Genomic DNA, 14477 nt, shown 5'->3' on the forward strand with positions numbered 1-14477 from the left:
AGGCTTCCAGAGAATAAGAGGAGGCTCCTCATTCTCATTCCTGAGGGATGACTTCTTCCAAGCGTCTCTACCCATCCAACCAGATACCGCAGGATGGACCTGATGAAGATCCTGCCAACCTAACAATGTTGGGCTACGCGGGTTGGGATATACAAAGCCAACCCATCTTCAATCTAAGATTTTGTTCTGACTCCCCTCCCTCTTTATACACCAAAGCACGCCGAGACAAAGATACTTCAAGGATTTATTAACACATAGACTGACCTTGGCAGCAATCCAGCACAGACTGACCTTGGCAGCAATCCAGCCTGCCAAGCTAGCCACGATAGCTTCTCCAGCTCTAGTAAAATACATTGATTCCTGCGACGAGCGTGTGGAAAGCCATTCCTTTTATAGTCTTGAGAGACCGCCTGCTGCCAATTACCTCCACCAGACCGATTAGATCCCACAGATTAGGCCTCCTCCGAATTCCATCCGCTGGCCAGTGTCGACTGGCGACTACCCGGAGGAGAGCCTTCTCTGTGGCTGCTCCGACCCTCTGGAATGAACACTCCGTGGAGATTCGCACCCTCACCACCCTCCAGACCTTCCGCAAAGCCCTTAAAACCTGGCTGTTCCGACAGGCCTGGGGCTAAAGAACCGTGCCCCTATCTTGAATGGTATGATTGTTGCGCTTTTTAAATTATGTATTGTTTTGTGTTGTTGTCAAATTGTCTGTATCTGTAACTTGAGAGACCGCCTTCTGCCAATTACCTCCCTGCGACCAATTAGATCTCATAGATTGGGCCTCCTCCGAATTCCATCGGCCAGCCAGTGCCGGCTGGCAACTACAAGGAGGAGGGCCTTCTCAGTAGTAGCCCCGACCCTTTGGAACGAGCTCCCCATGGAGATTCGTACCCTCACCACTGTCCAGGCCTTCCGCACAGCCCTTAAGAACTGGCTAGCCCGTCAGGCCTGGGGACAAAGATAGCCGCCCCTCCCGAATGATGAATGAATGTTGCTTATTATTTTTACTATATGTGTCTACGTCATTGTTTGTATTCCCCTTCCTGATTTTATGTGAGCCGCCCTGAGTCCCCTCAGGGAAAAGGGCGGCCTACAAATGTTAATAAACATTAAAACATCAAACATTAACAAACATCCCCCTTCCCTTGTTTGAGTTGTGAGCCGCCCTGAGTCCCCCTCGGGGGAAAAGGGCGGCATACAAATGAAATAAACATTCAACATTCAACATTCATTCAAACAATTATCTCCTGTAACTGCATAACTGTTCTTTATGCCTATTAGCCCTCCGCTGCCGGGCATTCAGGACCAACTCCCTTGTCTCCTCCCCACTGCTCCAATGCATGATGTCAGGATCACACTCCCTTGTCTCCTCCCCACTGCTCCAAGGCTCAGGCGCCTCCTGGTGGCCAACCAGCCTCTCTGCGCCCTGCTCGGAGTCGGAACCCTGTCCAGGGTCCTCCACATTCTCCAGAGCCGACTCATAGGGCCTCTCGCTGTCGGAGTCTGGTGGCAGCTCCAACGGCTCCTGCTGGGCCACAACAGATTTACAAGACAACCATCCACCCTGTTGCACTGTATGGCCCTGAATGCTGGGCAACGAGGAACGAAAGCTCTTTCTGTGCCTTGGAAATGCGAATGGAATATCGGTCACCTCCCTTCTTCACCATATCACAAATGACACCATTCGACAGCATTTTGGTGTGGCACCAATTATAGAGAAGATGAGAGGCCGGCCGGCTCCCGCTGGTATGGACCCGAAGTGGTATTCAGCCAGTTCGCACTGGTGGCAGAAATTTTGCCCGGTTCAGCGAACCACTAGCGATGGCTGATCGACGTCTTAGCCACTGAGCCACTGTGCCCCTCTCTGGTGGGTAGGCAGGCGCAATAAATCAGCTTCACTGGAACTTCGCGGGATGGCCTCGGTTTTTCACGCCTTGACACAAACGGATGGAAAGAAACGGACTGACCTCTACCGGACAGCCAGAAGAGGACGGACTAGCATCCGGCCCCCCAAAATTCACTTACCGCAATTTCTCGCAGAAGATGTTGTCTACGTTCCAAAGGAGGAAGCCTAGCAAAAAAACAGCCAGGGAGGTATATCCCAACCCTCGGAGCCACGGATAAACCCTGGAAGGAAGGAAGAACCGGATTTAGTCTCTCAAAGCAACTCGGACTTCGTCTTATTCTCCTGTTTCGGTGTCTTCCTTAAGAAGATTTATTTGTATTCTGCATGGCAGATCGGGAGGGCTGGGGCACAGGTGGTCCTTGACTTATGACCACAATTTGAGTCCCAAATTGATGTTCAGTGAAAAATTTGTTAAGTGAGTTTCGCCCATATTTTACTACTTTTCTTCTTGCCGCAGTTGCTAAGTGAATCACTACGGCTGTTATATTAGCAGCATGGTTGTTAAGTTTCCCCACTGGCTTTGCTTGTCAGGAGGTCGCAAAAGGGGATCATGTGATTTCGGGCTCCATTGTCGTCGAACCGGTAGCATTTCACCCTTGTTGTGCTCCCTTTTTAATTCTGCAGCTGGGATCACAATAGTTTGCAAGTCGCGGTGATAAGGTTGTCGATACACAAACAGTGAATTGTAGGTCAGTGATGGCGAGCCTTTTCGGCACCGAATGCCCAAACCGGAACGCACATGCTGGAGCGCTGGAAACCTGACCACTTGGCCGGCGTGCACATGCCTATTTTATGGGCGTTTTCCTAGTGTTTTCAGGGTGTTTTTGGCCTGAATAATTGCCCCAAAACGCCCCCAAAACAGCCTCAAAATGCCATTTTCTCAAGCCATTTTCCAGCGCTCCAGTGCCTGTGAAGACCAGCTGGCTGTTGTGCCAGAATCCAGCAGCTGGCGATGGCACACTTGCCCACAGAAAGGGCTCTGCGTGTCACCTTTGGCACGTGTGGCATAGGTTTGCCATCACAGCTGTAGGCTATTTTTTCCCCCTAGTTACTCAACCCACAGAGCCAATTCCCAGGCAGTGGAGCAACAGAAGGCTGAGTGTTATCAGAAAATCAGCAATTCAAATTTCTCCCTCCGCAGCTCATACCTCTTGCTCAAGCGGCAGCCCTCTCCTTACTTACTAGCTAACACTATTGGTGCTATTATTTTTTTGTGCTTTAAAGTTTTTATTTTTATTTTTTAACATACATATAATCCAAAGTATACCATTACATCTTAACAAACTTTTTTTTAAAATATTCAATATTATATCAAGTCCTCTTACCATTAAGTCACATCAACTTTCATTTGCTCTTCTGCTGTCCATACACCGTATGATAGTCTGTTTCATTTTCCACCTTTCTCTTCTCCCTCTCTCCTCCTCCTTATCTCTTTTCTTCCCTTTGCCATCTCTCTCTTCTCTACTTCCCCTTGCTCTCTCCCTCTCTTCTCCCCTCTTTCCACATTATTGGTGTTACTATTATGGTTCCACCACAAAACCACGTTCGACTAAAGCACGCTCGACGAAACCCTGTAGCTGACGTCATCACAGGGTGGCAACAGAGCGGAGACAGAAGCACACTGTAAACGCTAAACTTAAAATTAACCCCTAAACCTAAACCTAACCCCCCTAAACCTAATCCTAAACCTAACCCTAACCCTTAACCTAACCCTAACCCTTAACCTAACCCTAACCCTAACCCTTAACCTAACCCTTAACCTAACCCTAAACCTAACCCTAAAGCTAACCCTAAACCTAACCATTACCTTAACTTGAATCGGCTTGCTTTCAAAGCGCTATTTAGTGCCCTTCTTTCTCCGCGCTCGCTGTTGTCGCCCTGTTGATGATGTCAGCGACGCGCTTTAATCGGGCGCGCTTTAGTCGAGCGCGGTTTTTTCGGGACACGACTATTATAAGTAGTTAACACCTTACTTACCATAACACTATATACACGGAGCGTAAGACTATAACAGCCACCAATGTCCCATACATAACCTGGGGGGGGGGGGGGGGGAGAGAGAGAGAGAGAGAAAAAACAAAAAAAGAGAGAGAGATTTTGTGAATATGTTAGTATTCAATATCCGAAACGCAGTGCTTGTTTTTCCAGCAAAACCAGACAAGGTTACACTTCCTGGGTTATTTTTTTTATCCATACTTCTCCTCCGCTTTTTGAATGAAAGTTTCATCCATTTTCAATTTTGAATTTTGAGATTCCTGAATGAGGCTGAAACAGAAACGATCCCCGATGGGTTTAGGTTGGAAATGCAAAGTCTAAAAAGCAAATCAAACCGAGATAAAGCGAGTGGGCGTGGAAGCTGTTTTTGGCTCGTCAGAAGGTCGCAAAAGGAGATCACGTGACCACCCTCAGGGCACAGCAACCGTCGTAAATAGGTGCGCCAGCTGCTTAAACGTCTGAATTTTGATCACGTGAATCGCGGGGACGGTGTAAGGGTGATCACTGGGGAAGAAATGGTCAGTATGTCGGGTTTTTTTCAGTGCTGTTGTAACTTCAAATGGTCGCTAAGTGAATGTTTGTAAGTCGAGGACTATCTGTATGGCTCTATTCTGGTGGCCTGAATCCTTCAGCAGCTTGTTGTCATCTCCTTAAGTGGACAAAAGGACATACTGTATTTTTCGGAGTACAAGTCGCACCTTTTTCCCTCAGAAAAGAGGATGAAAATCTGGGTGCATCTTATACACTGAATACAGCATTTTTGGCCTTCTGAAACCCCGCCCCCTTCACCAAAATGGCCCTGCATAGCCTTTAGGAGGCTTTCAGAGAGCTCCTGGGGGCTGGGGAGGGCAAAAAATCAGCAAAAATGGGCCATTTTTGCATTCCCCCCCCCAGCCCCCAGGAGCACTCTACAAGCCTCCCAAAGCTCTGCATGCCCCTTTTTTTGTGTGTATGCAAAAAATGGCCTGTTTTTTGCTCGTTTTGCAAAAAAAAACAAGGCATGCAGAGGGTTTGGGAGGCATGCAGAGTGCAATTTTTTTTAAAAAAAAAAATTACCTCTTCAAAATCCTGGTGTGTCTTATACTCCAGTGCGTCTTATCGTCTGAAAAATATGGTAAATGAAATCTAATACAGGGAGTTCTTAACTTACAACCGTTCATTTAGTGACCGTTCAAAGTTACAACAACCTAAAAAAAGTGACATGACCGTTTTCTCACACTTATGACCGTTTCAGCATCCCTGGGGTCACGCGATCAAAATTCAGGGGCTTGGCAACTGGCTCGTATTTATGATGGTTGCAGCATCCCACACAAAGCACTTTTGCGACCTTCTGACAAGCAGGGAGGAAGCCAGATTCACTTAACAACTGTGTTACTCACTTAACAACTGCAGTGATTCGCTTAACAGCTGTGGCAAGCAAATTCGTAAAATGGGGCCAAACCGACGTTTGATTAAAAGGTTAGAATTCTTTATTGGCCAAGTGTGATTGGGCACACAAGGAATTTGTCTTTGGTACTCCTCAGTGTACATAAAAAGACAACATACACGAGGAAGGGAAAAAGGAAGGAAGGAAGGAAGGAAGGAAGGAAGGAAGGAATAGAGCATGAGGGAGGGAAGAAAGGAATAGAATAGAGAACAGAACAGAATAGAATTCTTTATTGGCCAAGTGTAATTGGACACACAAGAAATTTGTCTTTGGTGCAGAAGATGCTCCCAGTGTGCATAATAAAAAGACAAGATACATGAGGAAGGGAAAAAGGAAGGAAGGAAGGAATAGAATAGAATAGAGAACAGAACAGAATTCTTTATTTGCCAAGTGTGATTGGGTACACAAGGAATTTGCCTTTGGTGCAGAAGATGCTCCCAGTGTGCATAAAAAGACAAGATACATGAGGAAGGGAAAAAGGAAGAAAGGAAGGAATAGAGGCATGAGGGAGGGAAGAAAGGAATAGAATAGAGTAGAGAACAGAACAGAATAGAATTCTTTATTGACCAAGTGTGATTGGACACACAAGGAATTTGTCTTTGGTGCAGAAGATGCTCTCCATGTACATAAAAAGACATGAAAAGATACATAGATTTCGGGCTCCGTTGTCGTCGCAACTCCTGTAAGGTAAGGAGTATGGCTGTCGGAGAAATATACCGCCTCCCTCTGTTTACATGGCAAAATGCTCTCCTCAAACCTGCTGGGTTACAACCGCCATCATGAGCCAACAAAGGCTCAGTAGCATAATGACAGAGGACAGCAAAGTTAAAAAGCAATCTTTGCAAAAGAGGCGCTAATAATTAAAAGGGTTATTTTGGCCCAAGACTTCCTGGGGGGTGGGGGGGTTATTTACATAGTGTGCTTCCTACAAACAGAATATCTAGAATAACGAACGTGGGGAGGGCAAAGGGCAACGGCTGCTGTATCATGCAAACGAACTCCACAGTGCCAGCCTTACAGCGCTCTGCTTTGTTTGGCAAAGTGGGATTCCAGACTGCCAGTCACTTACTAATATGGGCATGGCACCGTGGAACCCCGATCCAATTTTAATTCCGCTGAAAGACAAGTTCCCGTCCCTTCTCCCCACCCATGCAAAGTGATTTATTCAGAAATGGAGAAAAGTATAAGGCGGTTGAGTGACAGGCAAATAGGTGGGAAAGCAAAATAATGCAAGGCCAAGGAGAATTCTAAGCACTCGGATGTCTTGGGTGTTTTAAGAAATCCAAGGCGAAATATATTTTATATACATATATGGAAATTTTATCCCCCCCCCCTTCCCCAAGGCACAATCCACATCCTCTGGGACATGAAATTCAATGCAACTGGAAGATTGAAAAAAATAAGCATAAAGTTTATTGCGTTTAAAATGGTATCACCATGTCTGCTATTAGAAAAATGAGCTGGCTATTCGGGTTTCAGATTTCTCCATCTCAAGACCTTTTTAAAAAAAATGGGCACTGCGTATTTTTCTCCTATTATTATTTTTTTTCTCCTATTACTTGGGGTACTGGAGGCTAGAACATATGAAGAACAGTTGCAGGAATTGGGTATGTCTAGTCTAGTGAGAAGGAGGACTAGGGGTGACATGATAGCAGTCTTCCAATATCTGATAAGGTAAAGGTTCCCCTCGCACTTATGTGCTAGTCGTTCCCGACTCTAGGGGGCGGTGCTCATCTCCGTTTCAAAGCCGAAGAGCCAGCGCTGTCCAAAGACGTCTCTGTGGTCATGCCGCCAGCATGACTAAACGCCGAAGGCGCACAGAACGCTTTTCTCTTCCCACCAAAGGTGGCTCCTATTTGTCTACTGGCATTTTTTACCTGCTTTCGAACTGCTAGGTTGGCAGAAGCTGGGACAAGTCACTGGAGCTCCCTCCGTTAGGCGGCCCCAGGGATTCGAACCGCCGAACTGCCGACCTTTTCTGATCAGCAAGCTCAGCCTCTTAGCCACTGAGCCATTTCCTGCATTAGGAAAGCAGGATGGGGCCTGCAGGGAAGGGGAATGGGGAGAAGATAGCTGGGGAGGCACTGCGGGCTTCCCCTGCGATCAGTCATAAGGGTGAACAACCGCAGGGCCATAACTCTGGCACCGGGTCGCAAGTAGCTTTGTGTGTGTGTGTGTGTGTGTGTGACAAGAGAACGAAGTCCAACTTCTTTTGACTTCAGTTGACCTTAATTTAAGTCTTAGCAGGTGCTGACTGTTGGTTGATAAGATTCTTATGCACAGGGTTTTTTTAGCAATAAATCCAGTTTACGTGTGGCTCTTGCCTTTCATGCCTGGGGTCAGCCCTCGGGCTGCCATTCAGGAGGGAAGCCTTACAGAGCCACATGCAGCTACAGGCTCCGCCAAGATCAGAGAGTCAACATCAAGGGATGTTGACGCATCGTGGGTGAGGTCATCAGAGGTGCGCACACCACGCCTGATCGCCCGGTTCCACCCTCGATACCCTGATAAACCTATGGAAGATACCGCTAATAGCGCTTTTGGTCTTCCAGAGTCCTCTCCAGTGGTAGGGGGGGCGGCATGTCAGCCCTTGGGCTGCCATTCAGGGGGGAAGCCCGTTCATCGCCACGCCCGCTCGGCCATGCTTACATGCCACCAACGCGGCCACGTTGATGTGGACTCTCTGATGTTGGCGGAGCCTGTAGCTGCATGTGGCTCTATAAAGCTTCCCTCACCGCTCTGCAGAGTAACTCTTCTACTTGGGTGCAACTGCCTACTTTGACTTAACTCTTCTTCTAGGGTGTAACTGCCTACTCTGATGTAACTCTTCTACTTAGGTGCAACTGCCTACTCTGACGTAAATCTTCTGCTTGGATGCAGCTAACCAGGAAGGAGGCTATGATGACAGAGTGGGGGTGTGGCTCATGGTGATGGTGGGTGTCATCTGGGTGGAGTTGTGGGTGGAGCCGGGTTGGGTAATGGTATGTATATGAATGATGGTGTTAACTTGGTTAGAACCGACTTGGATTTGATTACCTTTGTATCATTGTCATTTAGTGCTGGTTATCACGGAATATTAAATAGAGATAAAAGTTTTTCACCAAACAAAGTGACTCTCTGTTTGCATTCAACGTGAACGCCGGACACCTGACATATCCACATTCAACAGACTAGGACAGTGGTGGCGGGCTTGTGGCACGCCGAGCCATGTCGTCTGCCATGCGTCACATCGCCCGTTCCTCTTCCGGGTTTCCGGCTTGCATGCACGGGCAACGATCAGCTGCCTTCATGTGTGCGGCGGTGCCAGGAGCGGGAAAAGCTGTTCTTCCGTTTCCCGGCCTGAATTTGCGCATCGGCCAGCTGATTGTTGCACGCGCATACATGCCAGAAACTGGAAGTACATTTTCTGGCATGTGCATGCTCCCTGGGCAGCTCCCCTTCCAGGTTGCGTCCCAGACAAGCGCACGGATGCTCAGTGCCGAAAAGGTTCGCCGTCACTAGACTGGGAGATTTTTTTAAAAATTTTTTTTACAAATGGACAAGTCAGTAACATTTCCTAAGGTGAAGCAGAAATAAACAAACAAATTACCTGATGGAACACAGGCTGTTTCCAGTTTAGGTACACCTGCAGAAAAGCAGACACAAGACATGATCATCCGCTTGGGGCTGACGGATAAGACAATGGGGGAAAAGTCAGGATGGTTTTCATATATGACAAACTGCAGCAATATTATTTTGCGCACAATAGCAATAGCAGTTAGACTTATATACCGCTTCATAGGGCTTTCAGCCCTCTCTAAGCGGTTTACAGAGTCAGCATATCGCCCCCAACAACAATCCAGGTCCTCATTTTACCCACCTCGGAAGGATGGAAGGCTGAGTCAACCTTGAGCCGGTGAGATTTGAACAGCTGAACTGCGGAACTGCAGTCAGCTGAAGTAGCCTGCAGTGCTGCACTCTAACCACTGTGCCACCTCGGCTCTTCAAGGTCGAGAAATGTTGCTTCGGAGGGCACCAAGCTACAGGGAAGTTCAACTGTGTCCTTCTGCATTGCCTAGGCCACATTTTACTCCCTTCTTCTTCCGCCTTCCTTGCTTCTTCTTTCTTCTTCTCCTTCCTTCCTTCCCCTCCCCAATTTGCTAGGATGATACCTAGAAATTCACTGGCCAGGTTGACGCCTTACACTATTTTACTGAGTCATTCATTTTCTGGCCTGAACCAAAAGTTGAACAAATTAGTCATTAACTAAACAGGCTTGAGTTAGCCTGACATGTCCAGACAGACAGACAGACAGACACACCAAATTAATCACCGTTCAAATTAAACAAGCTCGGTGAAAGCAGCGGTTAAATCTTCAATTTAGTTAATAGTGCTTATCAGAAATGGGATGGAAGCGATCGGCAAGCCCAGCCTTTGTGAGTTATGATTCCCTTCCACCAGACTACAGATCATTTATTTTTCAACCTCTTCCACTTTTAAGCTGGGTGGACTTCAACTCCCAGAATTCTACATCCAGCTGTGGCTGGCTAGGGAATTCTGGGAGTTGAAGTCCACCCAGCTTAAAAGTTGGAAGAGGTCAAGAAACAAAGCTACTGATGCTTCTTGTTTGGGAAAATTCACCATTGCTGCCACACACAAAAAAATGCTTTTCCATGCTACAGTACAGTGGCGTGGAACAATCATTCGTTTAAGTGACCATTTGAAGTTACGACAGCACTGAAAAAAGGGAGCTATGACCATTTTTCACATGGCCACTGCAGAATCCCCATGGTCACCTGATCAAAATTTGGACAATTGTGTTGAAATATCAACACAAGGTGGCGCAGTGGTTAAATGCCAAGGTGGCGCAGTGGTTAAATGCAGCACTGCAGGCTACTGCTAGATCAGCAGGTCAGCGGTTCAAATCTCACCGGCTCAGGGTTGACTCAGCCTTCCATCCTTCCGAGGTGGGTAAAATGAGGACCCAGATTGTTGGGGGCAATATGCTGACTCTCTGTAAACCGCTTAGAGAGGCCTGAAAGGCCTATGAAGCGGTATATAAGTCTACTGCTATATATATCTCTCCCATGTCTCTCCCAGGCATGAATATGAAATATTCATGCCTGGGAGAGACAAGGGAACAATGAATTGCCAATGAATAGGCAATATTAACTAAGTCAGCCAATGGGAGCTTAAAGAGATCTGAGTCAGTGCAAAGAATTGAAACAGAAACTTAAGCAGTCTGCTGCTCTGAGAAGTAAACTATCAGTCTGTCTGGGCTTGTCTGCAGAAAATGAAACAAACTGCTTGTGTCTGCCTGTATCTCTCCTGCCTTGTGTTTACTTGGAAGAACCACCTGTTGGTATTGTACATTTATTCATCTATTCTTATGTAGATAAGGAAGTTAATGAATCCTGCTGCATCAGTTATCTGTTTGTGCTTCTGGGTTTGAAGTTATGCAACAAACTCTGACAGCTTGGCAAAACGTTCATATTTATGATGGCTGCAGTGTCCCTGCGGGTCTGCAGTTATGTGATCTCACTTTTTGTGAGTTTCTGACAAGCAAAGTCAACGGGGGAGCCAAATTCACTTAACAGCCGCGTTCCTAACTTAACGGCTGCAGTGATTCGCTTAAGAACCGCGGGAAGAGAGCTCGCGAAACGGGGCCTGACTCACTTAACAACTCAACTAACTTAGCACCGGGTATTTTGGGCTCAGTGGTGGTCGTGAAGCCGAGGACTGTCTGAAATGCAGGTGGGAAAGGAACGCAGTGGGTGGGTCCTCGGTTTGCAAGCGCCCCACCCCTCCTTATAAAAAGTTTTGATAAGACAAATCTTGCTTACTATGCTGACGCCAATGCTGTAGGCTAGTAGTAGAAAGAGAAGAGGGTAGTTGATTGTTTTCTTGTACTTGAAGCATTCATACCTGAAACAAACACCAACGAGAAGGTTTAAGGATGCAAAAGGAAGGCCAAATAAATCCTTAGCGCACTATTTGTCCTCGGGTTTTCGAACAGGAGTTTTTTTGGGGGGAACCAAGAGCAACGAAACCCGTTTGCGCAGTTTTAAATTCCCCTTGGAGTGCAAAATCCGAATGATTAAAGGGATCTCATTTGCAAGTTCCTGCCAATGCGGAATTATTATTATTCATTAAATTTATAGGCCGCCCATCCAGTGGTGTGAAGTGGCTGTGGGAGGCTTCTATTATCATAAAACATAGGTATATAAAAACCGATTTAAAATTACGAAAGATGAAAAGGGAGACTCAAGCTTGTGGGAAGAAGCCGAGATCCCACTTCATTCTATGGTTCTGCAGAAAAGCTGATAACTTGAAAAGCCAGGGTAACATGGGAGGGGAGGGGGGAAAAAACCCACCAGGTTATTCCTCTTCCAAACGAAGGGGATCTGAATTTATTCCCGTGTTTCTGTTTTGTTTTTCAGCTTTAGCAAACCTGAATTGCAAACTTGTCAAACTTGTTTCGATCGGAGGCATACCCTATTTTAGTCATTCTTCAAAGAATACGCTTTCTACTCATCACAAAAGAATGTTTTGTGTGTGTGTTTTTCCCCCTTCTCTAAAATTAGATCCACGTATAATAAAGCAAGAGGCGTGGAATATACCAAGAACAAAACTGTTTCACATTAGCAAAAGTGCTACCTTATGAGGAAATTCTCTCTCCTGCGTGTTAATCAGTATTATAAAAGGAGACCATGATAGTTGCTATACGTTTTAGTACAGCTAAGATTAGAGGAAAAAAACAGAAAAATCAAATGTTCAAAGCACATTATGGATTTTGCAGCTCCATCCAATTGTCACAAAAGCACAGATGTTAATAATGTTTTGATAAATTTAGTACCAAAGAAACTTATTTGGGGGAAAAGTTATTTCAACAGATTTAAAGAAAAAGGATTGAATTTGTTTGAGAGGTACTGGGGAAAAAATATATGATGTCAAACATGGATGCTTATTTTTCTCTCAGAATTACTACTGTCTAAGTTCCCCTTGCACATCTGTGCTAGTCATTCCCGACTCTAGGGGGTGGTGCTCATCTCTGTTTCAAAGCCGAAGAGCCAACGCTGTCCAAAGACGTCTCCGTGGTCATGTGGCTGGCATGACTCAATGCCAAAGGTGCACGGAACACCATTCCCTTCCCACCAAAGGGGGTTTCTATTTTTCTACTTGCATTTCTGCATGCTTTTGAACTGCTAGGTTGGCAGAAGCTGGGACAAGTAACGGGAGCTCACTCCGTTACGCAGCGCTAGGGATTCGAACCGCCGAACTGCCAACCTTTCTGATCGACAAGCTCAGCGTGTTAGCCACTGAGCCACCATGTCCCACTACTGTCTCGCATCAGCATTCAATCCGCTCTAGCCACTTCCATTTGCAGGAAAATTCAATCTTTAAAAATGTAAAGGCTAAAAATTATAAAAAAATAACAAAGTGAAAAATATTGTCAATTCCTTTATTGACATACAAGTTACCGACATTTTCGGTAGTTTCCAAGAATCCCCACCGCCTTGCCTAGAACTAGGTCCCAGGCTAGAAACCAGGAGAGGGTGAATTCTAGTGCCACCATAGGCATGAAAGATGGCTGGGTGACTTTGGGCCAAGGCCCAGGAGTTGGCATGTTCTAGTGCCAATTTAGGCAGGAAAACAAGCTGGATGTCTTTGAATCAATCACCAGGAGATAGTGATTTCTAGTCCTACCATAGCTATAAAAGCCGGTTGAATGACTTTGAGTCAATCACTAGGAGATGGTGAGTTGTAGTTCAGTGAAAATCCTGCCATGAAAGCCGGCTGACTGATTTTGAGCCAACCACCAGGAGATGGTGAGATGGCGAGTTCTAGTTTTGCCTTAGCCATGAAAGTCAGTTGGGTGACTGGGCCGAGTACCAGGAGATGGGAGAATTCTAGTCCCTCCCTGAAGATTCGGTACTGTATCTCCAACAGCTATTTCAGCACCCATGTCTATGTGAGTGAGAGAAACGTTAAGCCTTACTCATTTATGAAAGAGAAACTGATGACAGATACTTACAAGCAGTAGACAAAAACGCAACAACTGTAGATCATGGGCAACTCGTCCAATAGCTGCAAAAAGCAGAACAAAAAGATTATCGACACTTACAGAAAAGACTCGAAGGAAGATAACGGCTCCCAAAGATGGCAAAACTGCACAAACTATTTGGTAGGGCAACTTTCAGTGAAAAGGGTCAGCATTTTTTTTTCTTTTTGAGGAGGGGAGCTAAGAACTCAACGGAGAAGAAAACGCGAAGCAGTTGGACCCAACGTTTTCATACTTTAAATTGGCAGGTGGTTGTGAAAGAGCATTAATGTTGTTGTTTTTTAAATTCAGTTAAGCTGTTTTACCGCAACTGTTGTGTGTCCTCCCTTAGAATTGCGAGCAGCTCTGCGACTGGGTTTTGGCAATTGTGTCACTAAGATTTAGCACTTGGCTGTATGTGTGTGTGTGTGTGTGTATTTGTGTAAACAGTTCGGATTGCATGCAGTGTTGCAGTGGTGGGTTTCAAAAATTTTTCGAACCTACTCTGTGGGTGTGGCCTCCTTTGTGGGAGTGGCTTGCCTGCCATGTGACCTGGTGGGAGTGGCTTGCTGGCCATGTGTTTTCTCTCTCTCTCTTTCCTTCCTTTTGTCTCTCTGTCCCTTTTTTCTTTTTTTTCTTTCATCTCTTTTTCTTTCTTTCTTTCTTCCTTTCTTTCTCTTTCTCTGTGTGAGTCTGTGTGTGTGCGTGTTTGTGTGTGTGTCTCTTTGCCTCTCTCCCCCTGCCTCCCTCTGTGTCTCTCTATGTGATTCTCTCTCTGTGTCTGTCTGTCTGTCTGTCTGTCTGTCTCTCTCTGTGTATCTCTCTCCTCCAGTGGTGGGTTTCAAAATTTTTGGAACCTCTTCTGTAGGTGTGGCCTGCTTTCTGGGTCCACTGGTGGAACCTCTTCTAACCGGTTCGGGAGATTTGACGAACCGGTTCTACCGAATTGGTGCGAACTGGTAGGAACCCACCTCTGCAGTGTTGGGACAATGGTGTGTAACCACTGTAGGGGCAACAACATCACAACCAATTGGGATATATACTCTTGCCCTTCTCTGGTGCAGCTTCAACTTGCAACCATTCGAAGTTATGACCCTGAAAAAAAGTGACTTAATGACCGTTCC

At 46.1% G+C, this 14477-nt stretch overlaps 1 protein-coding gene across 2 annotated transcripts in view; it reads right to left on the reverse strand.

The window, feature by feature from the left end:
* The window catches only part of ACER3 (alkaline ceramidase 3), a 40895-nt gene that overhangs the window by 10894 nt on the left and 15524 nt on the right, over positions 1-14477 (reverse strand). For both annotated transcript variants that reach the window (XM_032220346.1, XM_032220347.1), the window contains exons 4-8: positions 13348-13400; positions 11156-11237; positions 8923-8958; positions 3890-3948; positions 2032-2133 (exon numbers count right to left, since the gene is read on the reverse strand). In XM_032220346.1, the coding sequence (XP_032076237.1) occupies positions 2032-2133; positions 3890-3948; positions 8923-8958; positions 11156-11237; positions 13348-13400 (332 nt within the window). The remainder of the gene's footprint in view (positions 1-2031; positions 2134-3889; positions 3949-8922; positions 8959-11155; positions 11238-13347; positions 13401-14477) is intronic.

Source organism: Thamnophis elegans, chromosome 6, assembly GCF_009769535.1.
Source record: "Thamnophis elegans isolate rThaEle1 chromosome 6, rThaEle1.pri, whole genome shotgun sequence".
In the NCBI taxonomy this organism is placed as follows: Eukaryota; Metazoa; Chordata; class Lepidosauria; order Squamata; family Colubridae; genus Thamnophis; species Thamnophis elegans.